The sequence below is a fragment of the Schistocerca gregaria genome, chromosome 1, assembly GCF_023897955.1.
Source record: "Schistocerca gregaria isolate iqSchGreg1 chromosome 1, iqSchGreg1.2, whole genome shotgun sequence".
NCBI classification, from domain to species: domain Eukaryota; kingdom Metazoa; phylum Arthropoda; class Insecta; order Orthoptera; family Acrididae; genus Schistocerca; species Schistocerca gregaria.
The window spans coordinates 215,258,403-215,274,820 of NC_064920.1; the positions used below are offsets into that span (position 1 = coordinate 215,258,403).

The 16,418-nt window shown below is 38.4% G+C and overlaps 1 protein-coding gene across 1 annotated transcript in view; it reads right to left on the reverse strand.

Annotated features, from left to right (window-relative positions):
- LOC126339019 (dynein regulatory complex subunit 2-like) overlaps nt 1-16,418 on the reverse strand; it is a 47,592-nt gene that overhangs the window by 22,472 nt on the left and 8,702 nt on the right. The window contains exons 4-5 of the mRNA XM_050001599.1: nt 6,846-6,984; nt 5,405-5,628 (exon numbers count right to left, since the gene is read on the reverse strand). Coding sequence (XP_049857556.1) covers nt 5,405-5,628; nt 6,846-6,984 — 363 coding nt within the window. The remainder of the gene's footprint in view (nt 1-5,404; nt 5,629-6,845; nt 6,985-16,418) is intronic.

Here is a 16,418-nt window from a genome sequence, read left to right on the forward strand (position 1 = left end):
TCATCAGGAAAGAGGGAAGGAGAGGGAAAGACGAAAGGATGTGGGTTTTAAGGGAGAGGGTAAGGGGTCATTCCAATCCCGGGAGCAGAAAGACTTACCTTAGAGGGAAAAAAGGACAGGTATATATATATACACACACACACACACACACACACACACACACACACACACACACACACACACACACACACACACACACAAAGGACAGGTATATACTCACACACACACACACACACACACACACACAAAGGACAGGTATATACTCACACACACACACACACACACACACACACACACACACACATATCCATCCACACATATACAGACACAGGCAGACATATGTAAATGCAAAGAGGTTGGGCAGAGATCTCAGTCGAGGCGGAAGTACAGAGGCAAAGATGTTGTTGAATGACAGGTTAGGTACGAGGGGTGGCAACTTGAAATTAGCAGAGGTTGAGGCCTGGTGGGTAACGGGAAGAGAGAATATATTGAAGGCCAAGTTCCCATCTCCGGAGTTCTGATAGGTTGGTGTCAGTGGGAAGTATCCAGATAAACCAGATGGTGTAACACTGTGCCAAGATGTGCTGGCCATGCACCAAGGCATGTTTAGCCACAGGATGATCCTCATTACCAAATGGGGGTCCAACCCCTTATTAATAAACCAATCCCGAGTAAGTACAGGTGTTCACATTATATTGCCATCCCCTGTAATTATGTTGAAGAGATATGAGCGATGAGGTAAGGGGTAATAATGCTTTTGTGACATAATTGGCATCTATTTTCAAGTGTCTGCCAGTTCCACCTTCTCAGCATTTCATAACACTCTCCCATGGATCAAACAAAACATCTGATCCTTTGGGCTGCCCTTCTTTGTATACAAGGATATTTCTTCTCAAATCTCATTGTTTAACTACACCATATTTTGCCCTGGTTGTTTGGCTATAAAACCTTATTTCCCCACAGAATCTACCTTCAATTCTGTGGCCTTATGCCACCTCATTGTGAGAGCCTATATGCTGTCATGGAACCACTCTACTGTGCTGCATCTCAGTGTAGTTCTTGCCACATCAATAAATTCCCCATCACTGCTGTAGTCCTTCATAGAGAGAGCATTCTTTAGTAGGTCAAAGACAAGAAAGACAGAAGGTGTGAGAGCCAGGCTGTAGCACAGATGAAGAAGAACTGTCCACCAAAGCTTTTTTTATCTGATCTTGGGTGCACAGACCTGTATGTGTACTTGTGTTATCATGGAGCGGCAGAAGTGTGTTCATATTCTTACGGCCATGAACTCTCTGCAATCATTGTTTTTTTCTTTTTTTCTCCTAAGAATCTCAAATAGTTTTCAGAGAAGACTTTTTGCCAATGGGGAAAGACAGAGAACAGAATAACCACTTCACCAGCTGAGAATAATATTTTGAGCTTCTTTTTCAAAGGAGACGTTGCAATTTTGTTTCAGGCTCAAAACAGTGAATCCATGTTTCATTGCCTGTTACAATGTTTGACAAAAATCGTCATCATCTGCCCCACAATGAGCAAGTAATGCAGCACAAATGTTCTTTCTTCCCCTGCACTCTCCTCAGTTAGGATTCTTGAATATGCTAAGGCGTACAAGTAGGTCACCACTACCAACAAGGTCAAGTTAAGCACTGAGTTGCTTGATTGTTATTTGTCAATCACTTCAGTTTAAATTGTCTACATGTTGTAAAACGGAAGATGACACAGCTGTGTGCCACTGGCCTGCATGTAGGAGGTTAGATTTCCTGCTCCTCATTTTGTTGGTGGCAGACACTTCAACCAGTAATTTATCATGCTTTTATCCATTGCCCGGTGTCCATTGACATTCTATAAATTGCTGTGAATATTTGTGACAGTTTGGTTTTCCATCAAAAGAAATTCAATATCTACTCTTTGCTAAGAACATAGCTAGTTGCAGCTGCCATTTTGAAGACTGATTACAGTGCTGCCATCTACCAGGAGTTACTGGAAATATATGCTGCTGGAATGTTTAAGGATGACAACAAACAAAATTGCAATTTTTTTTAAAAACTGGCCAAGAGAAAAGGAATTTTTATGCTATTTACTGAATGCCCTGATACATTCAATACCCTCTATGAGGTAACTTGATATGTGCTCCACACACTTCAGCAATATTGTAAAATGGGATGCATGAGTGTTTTGTAAGTAACGGAGTGTTTTGTAAGTAATGGACTGAGGCCTCAGTTACTTGCAACCTGTGCCTGTACAGGTATGAGCAGCCCATAGTGGCTCACCTTCATGCCTTCTTTTAAAAAAAATTGTGACTAAAGCCCTTCTGGCCTGTTATTTATTTTTTACATGACATGTAAGTACTGTCTCTGTCTTGCATTGTTAGTCAGTAATTACACTGTTATATAAAAAATTTCTTTTCCCATAATTTGTAATTATGTTATAGGCCACTTTAAACATTAAACGTTTAAATCCTGATGAAGGCACTCTTAGCAGTGTTGAAACCTGGTTAACAAGACTAAAAATTGTGACCAAGGGGTCATTTCTTTCAATTTTGGAAGAGAGAGTTCGCTACAACCACTCGAAACCTATGGCAGAACTGTAGAAGCCTCCCTTCCCAATCATACTTTTTCCCATACCCTCCACTAACATTATTTTTCATTCTTTCTCTTATAAATGATGTTCCAATCACTTAGGACTATCATATTGTCATCTCCTTGACATATTTTATCACTCCTTAATTACATTATGCATTCTATTTCCTCATCATCAGCCTGTGCTAATTTACCCTGTTAGGTACTTTTCTGTTAATATCTATGACAACACCTGCTGCACCATTAACTGGGGCTGATGATGTTGCCTTATAATCAACTGACTAGAAGTTTCAGTCTTGTTTCAATTTCGCTTCACTAATCCCTACAAAATTTAACTTTCTACATCCAAATCTAAATATATAGTCCACAAAGCACCGTATGTTGTGTACCACTACTACTCATTTCCCTTCCTGTTTCACTTGCAAATAGAGTGAAGGGAAAGGCTGTCTAAAAGCCTCTGTACAAACCCTAATTTCTTGCATCTTACCTTCATGGTCCTCACACAAAATGTATGTTTACAGCAGTAGAATAATTCTACAGTTGGCCTCGAGTGCCAGTTTTCTAAATTCGTGCAAGAATGCCCTGTAGAAAGAACATCTTCCCTCCAGGGATTCCCTTAGAGTTTACGAATCATATCTGTAATATCTGTGTGCTGATAACACAGTAACACGGTAACAAATCTAGCAGCATGCCCGTTAAGCTTTGATATCTTCCTTAAAAATATGACCTGGTGGGTATCACAAACACTCAAATAGTACTCAAGAATGGGTCACTCTAGCATTCTATATGTCATCTCCTCTATGGATGAGCTACTCCTTCCCAAAATGTTCCCATTAAAATTAAGTCGAGCATTTGCCTTTCCTACTACCAACCTGACATACTCCATTTAGTACTGCTTTGCAACATTACGTCTAGATATTTAATTGAAGAGACTGTGTAAAGCTGCAGCCTACTAATTCTGTTTTCAAACATTACAAGACTGTTTTTCCTACTCATGCACATTAACTTACATATTTCTACATTTGGAGCAAGCCGTCATTCAACACACCTATTAGGAACTTTGTCTAAATCATCTTGTATGTTCCTACAGTCACTCAATGAGGACACCTTCCCGCATACCACACCACTATCAGCAAACAGCTGTAAATTGCTCCTCATCCTGTGCATCAGGTCAGTTATGTATAAAGAGAATAAGCGGTCCTATCACACTTTCCTGGGACACTCCAGACAATATTCTTGTCTCTGATGAACACTCGCCATCAAAGATCACATACTAGGTTCTATCACCTAAAAAGTCTTCAAGACACTCACATATTTTGGAATCTGAACTGTATACTCGGACCATCATCAACAATCTAATAGTGGGTCATCTGCGTCAAATGATTTCTGGAAAGGTAGGGATATGGAATCTGCCTGTTGCCTTCTGTCCATATTTTCTAGGGTATCATGTGAGAAAAGGGCGAGTTTCTAAATCTGATCTGTGCACAGAAGCTTTTGTCTCAAGGAAATTTATTATATTCGAGCTGAGAATGTGCTCAAGGATTCTGCATTAAACCAATGTTAAGGATATTGGTGTATAATTATACAAGTCAGTTCTATTCCTTTCTTATATACAAACGTCACCTGCACTTTTTTCATCTGCTTGGCAGTTTTGGCTCAGTAAGAGTTTCTCAATAAATGCGGGCCAAGTAAGGGAGCAATACCACATAGTATTCTTTGTACAACTGAACTGCGATTCCATCTGGACCATGCAACTTATTTGTTTTCAACTCTTTCAGTTGTTTCTCTATGCCCTATGTTCTCCATGAAAAGGCTATACGAGAGTAAAATGATGGTATGTTTGTGTCATCCTCTCATGTGAATGATTTCTGCTGTCTTCTATGGCCACCCCAGACCTTAAAAAAAAGGGAGGAAGATTAGAGTTGAACATCCCATCAACAACAAGGTAATTTGAGATGTAGCACAAGCCCAGATAAGGGAAGGATGTAGAAGGAAATTGGCAATGCCTCTTTGAAAGGAACTCACAGAAAATGAATCTCGATGGCATGATGGGGATTTGAACCACTGATCTCCTGATTGTGAGTCCAGTTTGCTAATTATTAAGTTCCCCTACAAAACTCAGAATTCTAGACTCTGTTTTGTAGAATATTGGTCTCATAGATCCTCCTTCTGATAATCTCCTCCAAGACAGACCCCATCCAGAGATTCAAACATTGGTTTAACTCTGGAATTTACTGTTAAGAAATTGTTCATTTATGGAATACTGCACATCTTGTAGATACATTTTATGTGTCTTTAATGTGATGCCTTCCTAATGTTGTTGTTTATTTCTGATCCTTCTACCCGTAAAGACAATTTTCCATGACAAGACCATTGTTAGAAAGAAGATGACCCCTTATATTGACAGTTTTTGGCTGTCACAGCTGATGGTTTTTATTTGGAATCAAAGCAGTAGCTGGTATTAAGCCTGGAGCCAAGACCTCTGGATTAGTTGTTAAAGTCACTAGCCTTAGACCACAGCCTCACTATCACCCAAGCTTATCTGCACTATGCCTTACACTTCACATCATGCAACTGTTGACGAAGTACATTGCTGCAAGTGCAATATTAAAAATTGGCTACAATGCATTACTTTCTTCATTCTTATAGCTTCTTTACAAGCATCACCTCTAAAACTTACTGCACATAAAAGTCCACAAATTAATTTATATATTAATATTTCAATTGATATTCTATAAAGCTAAAGGGATTGTCACTTTAATATATGTTTAATAAAAGCATGCAGGTCCAACAATCAAGTGTATATTATTTCATTAATGTCTTACATTATTCCTGCGTTCATCAACTTTTGCCATCTGGTTAGCTATCCCCTCTTTACTGAATTTATCCATTGAAGCTTGTAATCCATAAAGAAGAACACGTAAATATTCTTCTTCAGCATTAGCTGTTTCTTGAATTTTACACCTCTCTTTTTCTGCTGCTTGTAGCAGTGACTTACGTTCCTCCAAATAAATGTTATGCAAATGAGATAGCCGTGCTTCATGAATCTCTAAAATATGGAAGAACAAATTATTCGGAAATAATTTAACAATACAAGTATAACTAAAAGCTTTGCTGTCAGACTAAAATATGTAATACAATGGCTGGTAATAAAGACAAAATGACGATATGACAACAGCTCTGATGTACGATCACAAAGAATACTATTCTCAGCCCTCAATACACTGTTAAAGGTTATCTTTTTAAAAAAGAACCTCACGGTATATACAGGGTGACAATTATTGAACCATACAAAAAAACCATACATTAGTTACAAACTATGGCATGCACACACTTTATTCAACATGAAAACGTCTTTACAGATATTTGGATTAGGGTGATGCCAAGTTCAATATGGATGCTATATTGGCAACGATATGGCACAGATGAATAGCATGACTCACTGAATAGCATGACTCACTGAAGCATCAGACCATTGATGGCTGTTTTCAGCTCAGCAATGTTTTCGGGTTTACTGCTGTACACTTTGTCTTTAATACAGATCCAGAAAAAAGAGTCGCATGTGTTCAGATCTGGAGAATATGGCAGCCAATGTAGGTGTATGGCAGTGGCCTCTGCGTACCCAGAGCCGGAACACAGTCCCCAAAGCGCTTCTCCAGGATATTAATCACTCTCCTGCTTCAATAGGATCGAACTCCATCTTGCGTGGACATCGTCTTGTTGAAATCAGGGTCACTTTGGATAATGGGGATGAAGTCACCTTGCAAAACCTTCACATACTATTTGACAGTCACCACGCCATCAAGGAATATCTCACCGATTATTCCATGACTGGACATTGTGCACCACACAGTCGCCTGTTGAGGGTGAAGAGACTTCTCGATCACAAAATGTGGATTCTCAGTCCCCCAAATGCGCAAATTTTGCTTATTGACAAACCCATTCAAATGAACATGAGCTTCATCACTAAACCAAACTGTATTCACATCAAATTAATTTCCACCATGCTTTGTTGCCAATCATACAGTTTGAACATCCTAATGCAAACCATTCAGAGGTTATGACAATTTTATTTCATGCAGTTCAGTAATTGCCACCCTGTTTGTCAAGTCTTAGCTGGTTTGAAGACATAAGTTGTTGATAACTTTGTGTATTAACGGTTTTGTATTAATGTAGACTGTTTTAGAGTTGCAAACACACAAAAATGCTTGCATAGTTAAAAGGTAGTAAAATTCAAATAAAAACAAAATATTTTGTGAGACTTACGGAGCAATCTGTCTGTTGCTTCTGTATGGCATTGTAATATTCTATTATACTGGTTAGCTGCATCTTCCATATCTTTTAAAAGATTTTCCATAACTTGTGTCTTGTAGCTGGTGACATGTTGAAAAGATTCCCAAAGGGCCTGTAAAATTATTCTGAAAATTATGAAACTTGCTTTTGATTCCACATTACCTGTAATGTGTAGATGGTATACTAAAGTAATCTGCCACAGTATAATAAACATAAATGATGATTAACAACCTATCATCAATGGCTCCTGTCCAATAACATTTGTTGTGGCGCATCTCTGAGATACATTTTTTTAAAATTTTTACTTAAACAACAGCTTGTAAATGGAGGTAGTCTGGGATGAGATAAAGCCATGCCTTTATGTATACGAAATTTAATTAATTATTTCCTCTGTGAAACACACAGCAAGGTATACAGCAAATAGGAATTCACAGTAGCACACAGAGTTTCTGCTTATATAGGTTACTCACAGAGTCTCTTCCATGTTTCTCTTTTCTCTCACAGTATATTGTTCAGCATTTCCTCTCATTGCAGTCACCTTTGGTTCACACCCTCCTTCACCTAGTCTCTCCCTCTTGTTTGTGGTCTTCTAATTGATTTTCTTTCAGGTTCTGTCCATTCTAGAGCCCTTCTTGGAAGTCTTTCTCGTCTCATTCCTTTAATGTGGCCAAACCATTCCAGTCTACTTCTCTCCATAATTTCTTTTAGGGGGCTGATCTGAAGGCTGTTTCAAATTGTTTCACTTCTTATCCTTTCCCTTCTCATATTACACATGAGCCCTCGCTGAAAGCAAATCTTAGTCATTTATATTCTGCTCAGATTTTTCTTTGTCAGAATCCAATAGTCCGAATCATAGGTCAAAATTTGCACATAATATGATTTTTATTTCATTATCTTTGCTTTGGCAGGTATTTTCCATTTTCCAAATCTGTCTCATACACAAGAATAAAATTCTGAACAATTTTCTATTACTACTAGTGTGCTCATAATTTATTGTCTGTGCATTTCACAGAAGCAGCCTGCAGTATCCACTTCTGCTTGTTAATTTATAACTCTACTAGTTTTACATCCCTGATGCCTTTCCTTGATTATGGAATTTTCTGGAGAAATTCTGCTCAAGCTAGACATATAGTCACTGCTTTGGCAAAACAGTAAGATTCCTATTCTATTCTCCACTCATGGACTGTGAGTGAATGGGTGAGCAATTACAGTTAGACACAAGATATTTTATCCAAGCAGATGATGGTGCAGTAGCCACCCAAGCTCAAACATTTGAACAGTGATATGAAGCTGTCGATAACACTTGAAAATTCATGTATTATTATGAAGAAAACCATTTAAATCCCCTACTGTAGCTAAATACACAAGTACTTAACAATAAAGATTCCAAGACTTAGCAAGCGGGAAAGCGCCGGCAGACAGGCACAATGAACAAAACACACAAACACACACACAGAATTACTAGCTTTCGCAATCGATGGTTGCTTCTTCAGGAAGGAGAGGGAAAGACGAAAGGATGTGGGTTTTAAGGGAGAGGGTAAGGAGTCATTCCAATCCCGGGAGCAGAAAGACTTCCCTTAGGGGAAAAAAAGGACAGGTGTACACACACACACACACACACACACACACACACACACACACATATATATCCATCCGCACATACACAGACACAAGCAGACAAATATATGTCTGCTTGTCTCTGTGTATGTGCGGATGGATGTGTGTGTGTGTGTGTGTGTGTGTGTGTGTGTGTGTGTGTGTGTGTGTGTGTGTACACCTGTCCTTTTTTTCCCCTAAGGGAAGTCTTTCCGCTCCCGGGATTGGAATGACTCCTTACCCTCTCCCTTAAAACCCACATTCTTTCGTCTTTCCCTCTCCTTCCTGAAGAAGCAACTATCGGTTGCGAAAGCTAGTAATTCTGTGTGTGTGTTTGTGTGTTTTGTTCATTGTGCCTGTCTGCCGGCGCTTTCCCGCTTGGTAAGTCTTGGAATCTTTGTTTTTAATATATTTTTCCCATGTGGAAGTTTCTTTCTATTTTACTGGGATGTGCATCATATTTATATTAATGTAGGGAACAAATAAAGCAAGACAAATTAATACACACTGCTGGAAAAGTGGCTTCTTTTTCTGGAAACAGTGTTGCTTAGAACACTATAAGAGATCTAAATTATTTTCTGTTAATGCAGGAAACACATAAAGTAAAAACAAATAAATATACATGCTGGAAATGTGGTTTTTTTCTACAAATACTCTTCCTCACTACTAAAAGAAATCTAAAATCATAGAACTCACATAGCTGTATAATTTATATGAGGACTGACTAATAAGACACTATTATATACTGTTTTTCAGCTTCCCAGGATCTAAATTGTCTTCATGGAGGATGTGGACAACTTTTTCATCTGTTACATTCCAAACATCAAATCTCAGATAGAACTTTCAGTGATGCAAAATTAGTATAAATATACGGTAATTATGTGAAACAACTGCTAGAAACTATATTAATAAATAACTACCAATAAACTATTACAAACTATTTGTTGTTATTCAATAAAAAAATAACATACTGAAATTAACAGGGAAGTGTTCATTTGTAAAAACTGTTGTTTCTCCATTCATATTTTCATAGCTGTTGGTTACCTCAAGCAAGGTTTTTTATTTCATTATTAATGGTATAATAATTTTTTTTTACTAACACACCTACTGATTTGAAGATGAACATAAACGATTGAAACTAGTAATCAAATTTTAAACATCTGTGCCATCAAAGGCTGGTATAAATTCTCTACATACAATCACAGGATTGCTGTAACTTTCATTTTTGACCATTTCAAGTTTCATCAATACTCATATTAGTAATAAGCGTAGAACAACATTTAACTATGTGCCATTGGAACATAATCTTGTTTACAATGAACACTGTTACTTGTCGTACAGCAAACAGGAATCTAATAATGATTATTTTTAATTTTAACAATGTAAGGAAAAGATAGATTGCTGTTCACTATAAAAATGGCATGGTGAGTTGCAGGCAGGCACAATGAAAAGACAGTTACACACAAGCTTCCAGCCGGCTTTCTTCGGAAAAGGAAACACACACACAAACACACACACTTTCATTCACACACATAAGGACATCTCACGCACACATGACTGCCACCTCTGGAAACTCATACCAGAATGCAGCTGTCATGTAGAATGAAAGCAGCAATCTGGAGGGGGTGGGAAAGGATAAAGGGTGGCAGGGTTGGGGTGTGAAGAAAAGAGTGCTGTCTGGTGAAGTGTGCACAAACTGGACTGCCAACAAGTGTAGCATTGACAGGCTGTGGGCAGGGAGGTGGGAAGGGGAGGGAGGGGGAGGGATGGGAAGCGAAAAAGGAGAGGAGAGGGGAAGGGGAAAGAACAACAGTACAGCGCACAAAGAGGGTGAGGAGATAAGAACAAGGAGAGGGTGGAAACTGTTGGTTGGAGTGTGTGGGGACAGTAAGTTTCCACAGGCTGAGACCAGGATAATATTGGGAGCAGAAAATGTGTTGTTAGGACAACTCACAGCCAAGCAGCTCAGAAAACCTGGTGTTGGAGTGGAGAATTCGGATGGCTCTAGCAGTGACGCGGCCATTGAAGTCAAGTGTGTCTTGCTCAGCTGCATGCTGGGCTACAGGGTAGTCCACTTTATTCTGGGCAACAGTTTGGCAGTGGCCATTAATTTTGGTAGACAGCTGGTTGGTAGTCATACCACCATAAAAAGCTATCCAATGATTGCAGCAGAGCTGGTACATGGCATGGCTGCTTTCACCCGTGGCCCAGTCTCTGGTGGGATATGATAAGCCTGTGACAAGACTTAAAAGGAAGTGCTGGGTGAGTGGATTTGGCAGGTTGTGCACCTGGGTCTTCCACAGGGATGATCCTTGTGGCAAGGGTTACAATAGGGGGCAGCAGAGGGATGGACTACGATGTGTGGAGGTTAGGCGGGGGACAGATCACCACTTTCGGAGGAGTGGAAAGGGTCTTGAGGTAGGATGTCCCTTGTTTCAGGGCATGATGATAGACAGTCAAAGCATTTGGATCCTTCCCACCACCACCACCACTACCTTTTCTGAGCTGCGGCAGGTGGGAGTTATCCTTGCGACACATTCTCTGATGCTGAAATTATCCTGCCCTCAACCTACAGTACATCCCCATACCCCCCCGTCCTACCAACTTTTCCCTATTCACGTCCCCTCACCCTATTTTTTTGCTGCCTGTCTTTTCTCCTCTCCTTTCGTTTTTTGCTCCCCATTTCCACCCACTTCCCACTTGCCCAACAGCCTCCCGATGCTGCACCTGATGGCTGTCTTGTCCCTGCATGCTCCACCAGACAGTGCTCTTCTCGTTTCGCACCAATACATTGCTATCCCTTGCCCTTCCCCACCCTCTGCCGATTACTGCTTCCATTTTACATGACAGTTGCATTCCTGTATGAGCTCTCCAGATAGCAGTCATGTGTGTGTGTGTGTGTGTGTGTGTGTGTGTGTGTGTGTGAGAGAGAGAGAGAGAGAGAGAGAGAGAGAGAGAGAGAGAGAGAGAGAGAGAGAGACACTCCTTTTCTGAAGAAGGCTTTGGCCAAAAGCTAATGTATACACGTCTTCTCATTATGCCTGTTTGCAACTCAACATACTATCTTTACGGTGAGTTGCAATGTATCTTTCCTTTACATTGTTTATATTACAACCTGGAATTTCCCTAGCTTTATTTTTAAATTTAATTTGAATTTAAAGGGATTTCCAATATCTTGTTATTCGCTGGACGCAATATTGTTGAAAACTTGCACTAAATAATTAAAGAACTCATTCTAAACACTATACCACGAGACAATGTTTAAAACAAAGTTATTTTTGTCATGTACTGCTGTTGTGTAAATCACAGTTCAACTGAAAATGACTTTTATTACTAGTGAAAATTACCATAATTGCAAAAATATGCTGGGAAATCACTGGAATAGTTCCCAGATCTATGAAGAGATGTCTTAAAGGTTTGCTGTTAACAACTAGTATTCCCACTGCTCTCTTTCACTGAATGAATATTTTCTTTGCCTTACTGCACTGTATCAGCAAATGATCCCACAAAATAATAGGAAATGTAAGTATACTAAATACAGTAGCACTCTAGCCTTCCATTCACATGTCAGAACCTTTTTTTTTCTTCAATTCAGATTGTTATCCAATACAATCCCAATGAAATTTTCACATCATGATCATTTAATACACAACCATTGAATTGTGTTTCTGATTCTATGATATGATTTTTATGTGTATGACATTGCTCAGTAACGATCTTTGTGAGATTAAGGCTTAGACCATTCACTCTGAACTAGTTGCAGGTCTGTTTAGCTATTGTCAGCAATGTGCCTGGTGTGGTTGAGTTTAGGACCTGATTAATAAGCTTGTGACATGAGCAGACATTAAAGTTTTTGAACAGTACTTCACCGAGCTATTGCATAGTAATTTATACAGATTAGGAACAGGGATGGACCTCTGAACTCCCTGAGAGCCCATTTTTAATGTCATCCAGTTTAATATTATGACTGCACATTATATGATCACCCAGTTAATAGTATTCCTGTGGTGCACTTTTTCAACTTGACAACCTCCTATTTGCTAAAAAGTCAACACTCCATTCATGCAGGAGGGATTATAGATGTCATAAAAGGTGTTTCTCATACAAGTTATCACACACATTTCCTCTTATGTTTCTGAAGATATTTGCAATTTTGTTTTTGCACCTAGTATACTGAATTAGTCCAAATAAATACGACACCCAGAGTTGCTGACCATACCTTCACGGCTTGACATGGCACATCTTGTATATTGAACCATTTTCTGTTTTCTGTCTGCCACAGTCTTCATCAGCTGTAGTCATTCGCTGCAGAAGTACTGATTATTCCTTCTGTTTTGCTGTCCTTTTAAATACATTTCATTAAACTGAATATCCCACTAGAGTAATTTGAGACTGCTCTATTTTACATCCACTTGAAATTCCACTTATAAAAAGAGTTTGTAATGAGGAAAAAAAACCAACATTTCTTGTGGAAAAAACATGATTAATAGTATTTTATGGACTCATTCAAGCTACACAATGCAAAAACCAAATCTCAAATAATAAATAAATTAAATAAAACAAAATACACTCAACAACTCTTAGGAGAAAGATATGGTGTGTGTGTGTGTGTGTGTGTGTGTGTGTGTGTGTGTTGGTTACACCTTCTCATTCATCATACCATTACTATGTTTCAATTCTTTGCTGAACAAATCTATCAAAGGAAAGTAATTTCTATTTTTTATAAGCTGTGTAGTTGTTGTGTACTTGAAACCTTGAGACCTTTCAGTGCAGGGCTTCCAAAACTGTCAGGACACCACTAAGTGTCAACTAGTAGCATCAAGAATGTTGTGACACTAGTAAATTCAGATTTTTAATGGTCTTCAATTCCACGTGAGTCATTTTACTCATAATAGGACTGAAAAGTTTTGTATCGGTGAAAAGTTGTTTAATTCAATTATTCTGTACTTGGAAATGAAATATAAAAATTAATATTTATTTTACCCCTTAACATATTAATTTTTTTTTTTCAAGTTATGCTCAAAAAAAAATTATTAATATAAAATATCATACAATGAATGAAATTACGTTTAGACATATAACAATAGCTTTTGAATCTCAATATAATGAGTTACAAAATTTTGAAGATCACCAATAATAAAATCCTGCTTGTACTTGTGCATTAGACTTTGACTAAAATAGCCTATCCTGAAAATTAAAGTCACTTTTTAGTTTCTGAGCAGCTATGAAACCTAACCGTGTATTTCACAACTGTTTCCCATGAACACAAATTTTGGAGGAGCTGGCTGGAGGACAGTGGATCTATTTATCTCATACCACCAATGAGCAGTTGTCACTCAACTGATGAACTGTCATCACTTTCAGTCTCTAATGAAATAACATCACATTTTTCTTCACTTTTTGCGCCACTAAATTCACAAGAGCTCAGATGGAAACCCAGTTCTAAGCAAAGAAGGGAAAGCAGAAAGGTGGAAGGAGTATATAGAGGGTCTATATAAGAGCGTTGTACTTGAGGACAATATAATGGAAATGGAAGAGGATGTAGATGAAGATGAAATGGGAGATACGATACTGCGTGAAGAGTTTGACAGAGCACTGAAAGACCTGAGTCGAAACAAAGCCCCCGGAGTAGACAACATTCCATTGGAACTACTGACGGTCTTGGGAGAGCCAGTCCTGACAAAACTCTACCATCTGGTGAGCAAGATGAATGAGACAGGCGAAATAACCTCAGACTTCAAGAAGAATATAATAATTCCAATCCCAAAGAAAGCAGGTGTTGACAGATGTGAAAATTACCGAACTATCAGTTTAATAAGTCACAGCTGCAAAATACTAACGTGAATTCTTTACAGACGAATGGAAAAACTAGTAGAAGCCAACCTCGGGGAAGATCAGTTTGGATTCCGTAGAAATGTTGGAACACGTGAGGCAATACTGTCCCTACGACTTATGTTAGAAGCTAGATTAAGGAAGGGCAAACCTACATTTCTAGCATTTGCAGACTTAGAGAAAGCTTTTGACAATGTTGATTGGAATACTCTCTTTCAAATTCTGAAGGTAGCAGGAGTAAAATACAGGGAGCGAACGGCTATTTACAATTTGTACAGAAACCAGATGGCAGTTATAAGAGTCGAGGGACATGAAAGGCAAGCAGTGGTTGGGAAGGGAGTGAGACAGGGTTGTAGTCTGTCCCCGATGTTATTCAATCTGTATATTGAGCAAGCAGTGAAGGAAACAAAAGAAAAATTCGGAGTAGGTATTAAAATCCATAGACAACAAAAAAAACTTTCAGGTTTGCCGATGACATTGTAATTCTGTCAAAGATAGCAAAGGACCTGGAAGAGCAGTTGAATGGAATGGACAGTGTCTTGAAAGGAAGATATAAGATGAACACCAACAAAAGCAAAACGAGGATAATGGAATGTAGTCAAATTAAGGCTGGTGATGCTGAGGGAATTAGATTAGGAAATGAGACACTTAAAGTAGTAAAAGAGTTTTGCTATTTGGGGAGCAAAATAACTGATGATGGTCGAAGTAGAGAGGATATAAAATGTAGACTGGCAATGGCAAGGAAAGCATTTCTGAAGAAGAGAAATGTATTAGCATCGAGTATAGATTTAAGTGTCAGGAAGTCATTTCTGAAAGTATTTGTATGGAGTGTAGCCATGTATGGAAGTGAAACATGGACGATAAATAGTTTTGACAAGAAGAGAATAGAAGCTTTCAAAATGTGGTGCTACAGAAGAATGCTGAAGATTAGATGGGTATATCATATAACTAATGAGGATGTATTGAATAGGATTGGGGAGAAGAGAAGTTTGTGGCACAACTTGTCCAGAAGAAGGGATCGGTTGGTAGGACATGTTCTGAGGCATCAAGGGATCAGCAATTTAATATTAGAGGGCAGTGTGGAGAGTAAAAATCGTAGAGGGAGACCAAGAGATGACTACACTAAGTAGATTCAGAAGGATGTAGGTTGCAGTAGGTTCTGGGAGATGAAGAAGCTTGCACAAGACAGAGTAGCATAGAGAGCTGCATCAAAGCAGTCTCAGGACTGAAGACCACAACAACAACAAATTCATTGTCAAACTCAGGATCAGTATAGTCATCTTTTTTTGAAAGCACTATCTGAACAATACAGGAGAGAGGCTGAAAGTGTGTGTGTTATTGTCGTGCTTCCAAAATTGCACACAGTACAGACCAAAACACAAATGCTAGGCTACAAATGTAAGACCAGATGCTCTCTACTGGTTGAACACTTCAACATCAGTCATGAAATGAATATAAGCAGGGTTTTATTTTTTTGAATGTCTCTTCTTAAGCTGGTCTAGTATACTCATGATGTTAAGTTTCTGTCAAAATAATAAAAACAAGATAACTTGCAGTATTAAGTTAAGGGGTTAAAATCGCATTTGTTACAATAAGATCTCCTTTATTAATATTAGAGAAACAGAGCTTTATGAATTTTTACGTGTTATACGGATGTCACCATGAGTAAAAGTTTGGAAAGCTCTATCTTCGTGAAATGTCCAGAACAAATTAAAGTACAGTTCAAACCTATGAGTGTGATTACTTGCTAGTAGACCCAATTCTTTCTGACAGTGCTAAGAACACTATAAATTTAGTATTTAATTATCTCAGTTATCTTCAAATGTCTTGCATCTACAACCAGGGAAATGAATTTCATTTGCATAACAGTTCTTCTTTCTCATGTAATAATACTCCAGATTGCTAGTGCTTCATATGTGAAGTTAATATTCTAATGTTTTGATGTGGAAATTATTTAGTTTAGAATAATGTTTGCAACACAATTCCAATTCCTCAGTACAGATTATTGTCAGATTCTTATTCTCTATGAGTCCTCAATCATCATCTTTATATTTTTTATGAGCAATCAATTTAAAAATTTTAACATCTGCAGTGCTGTTGATCCAATAAATCCATAAT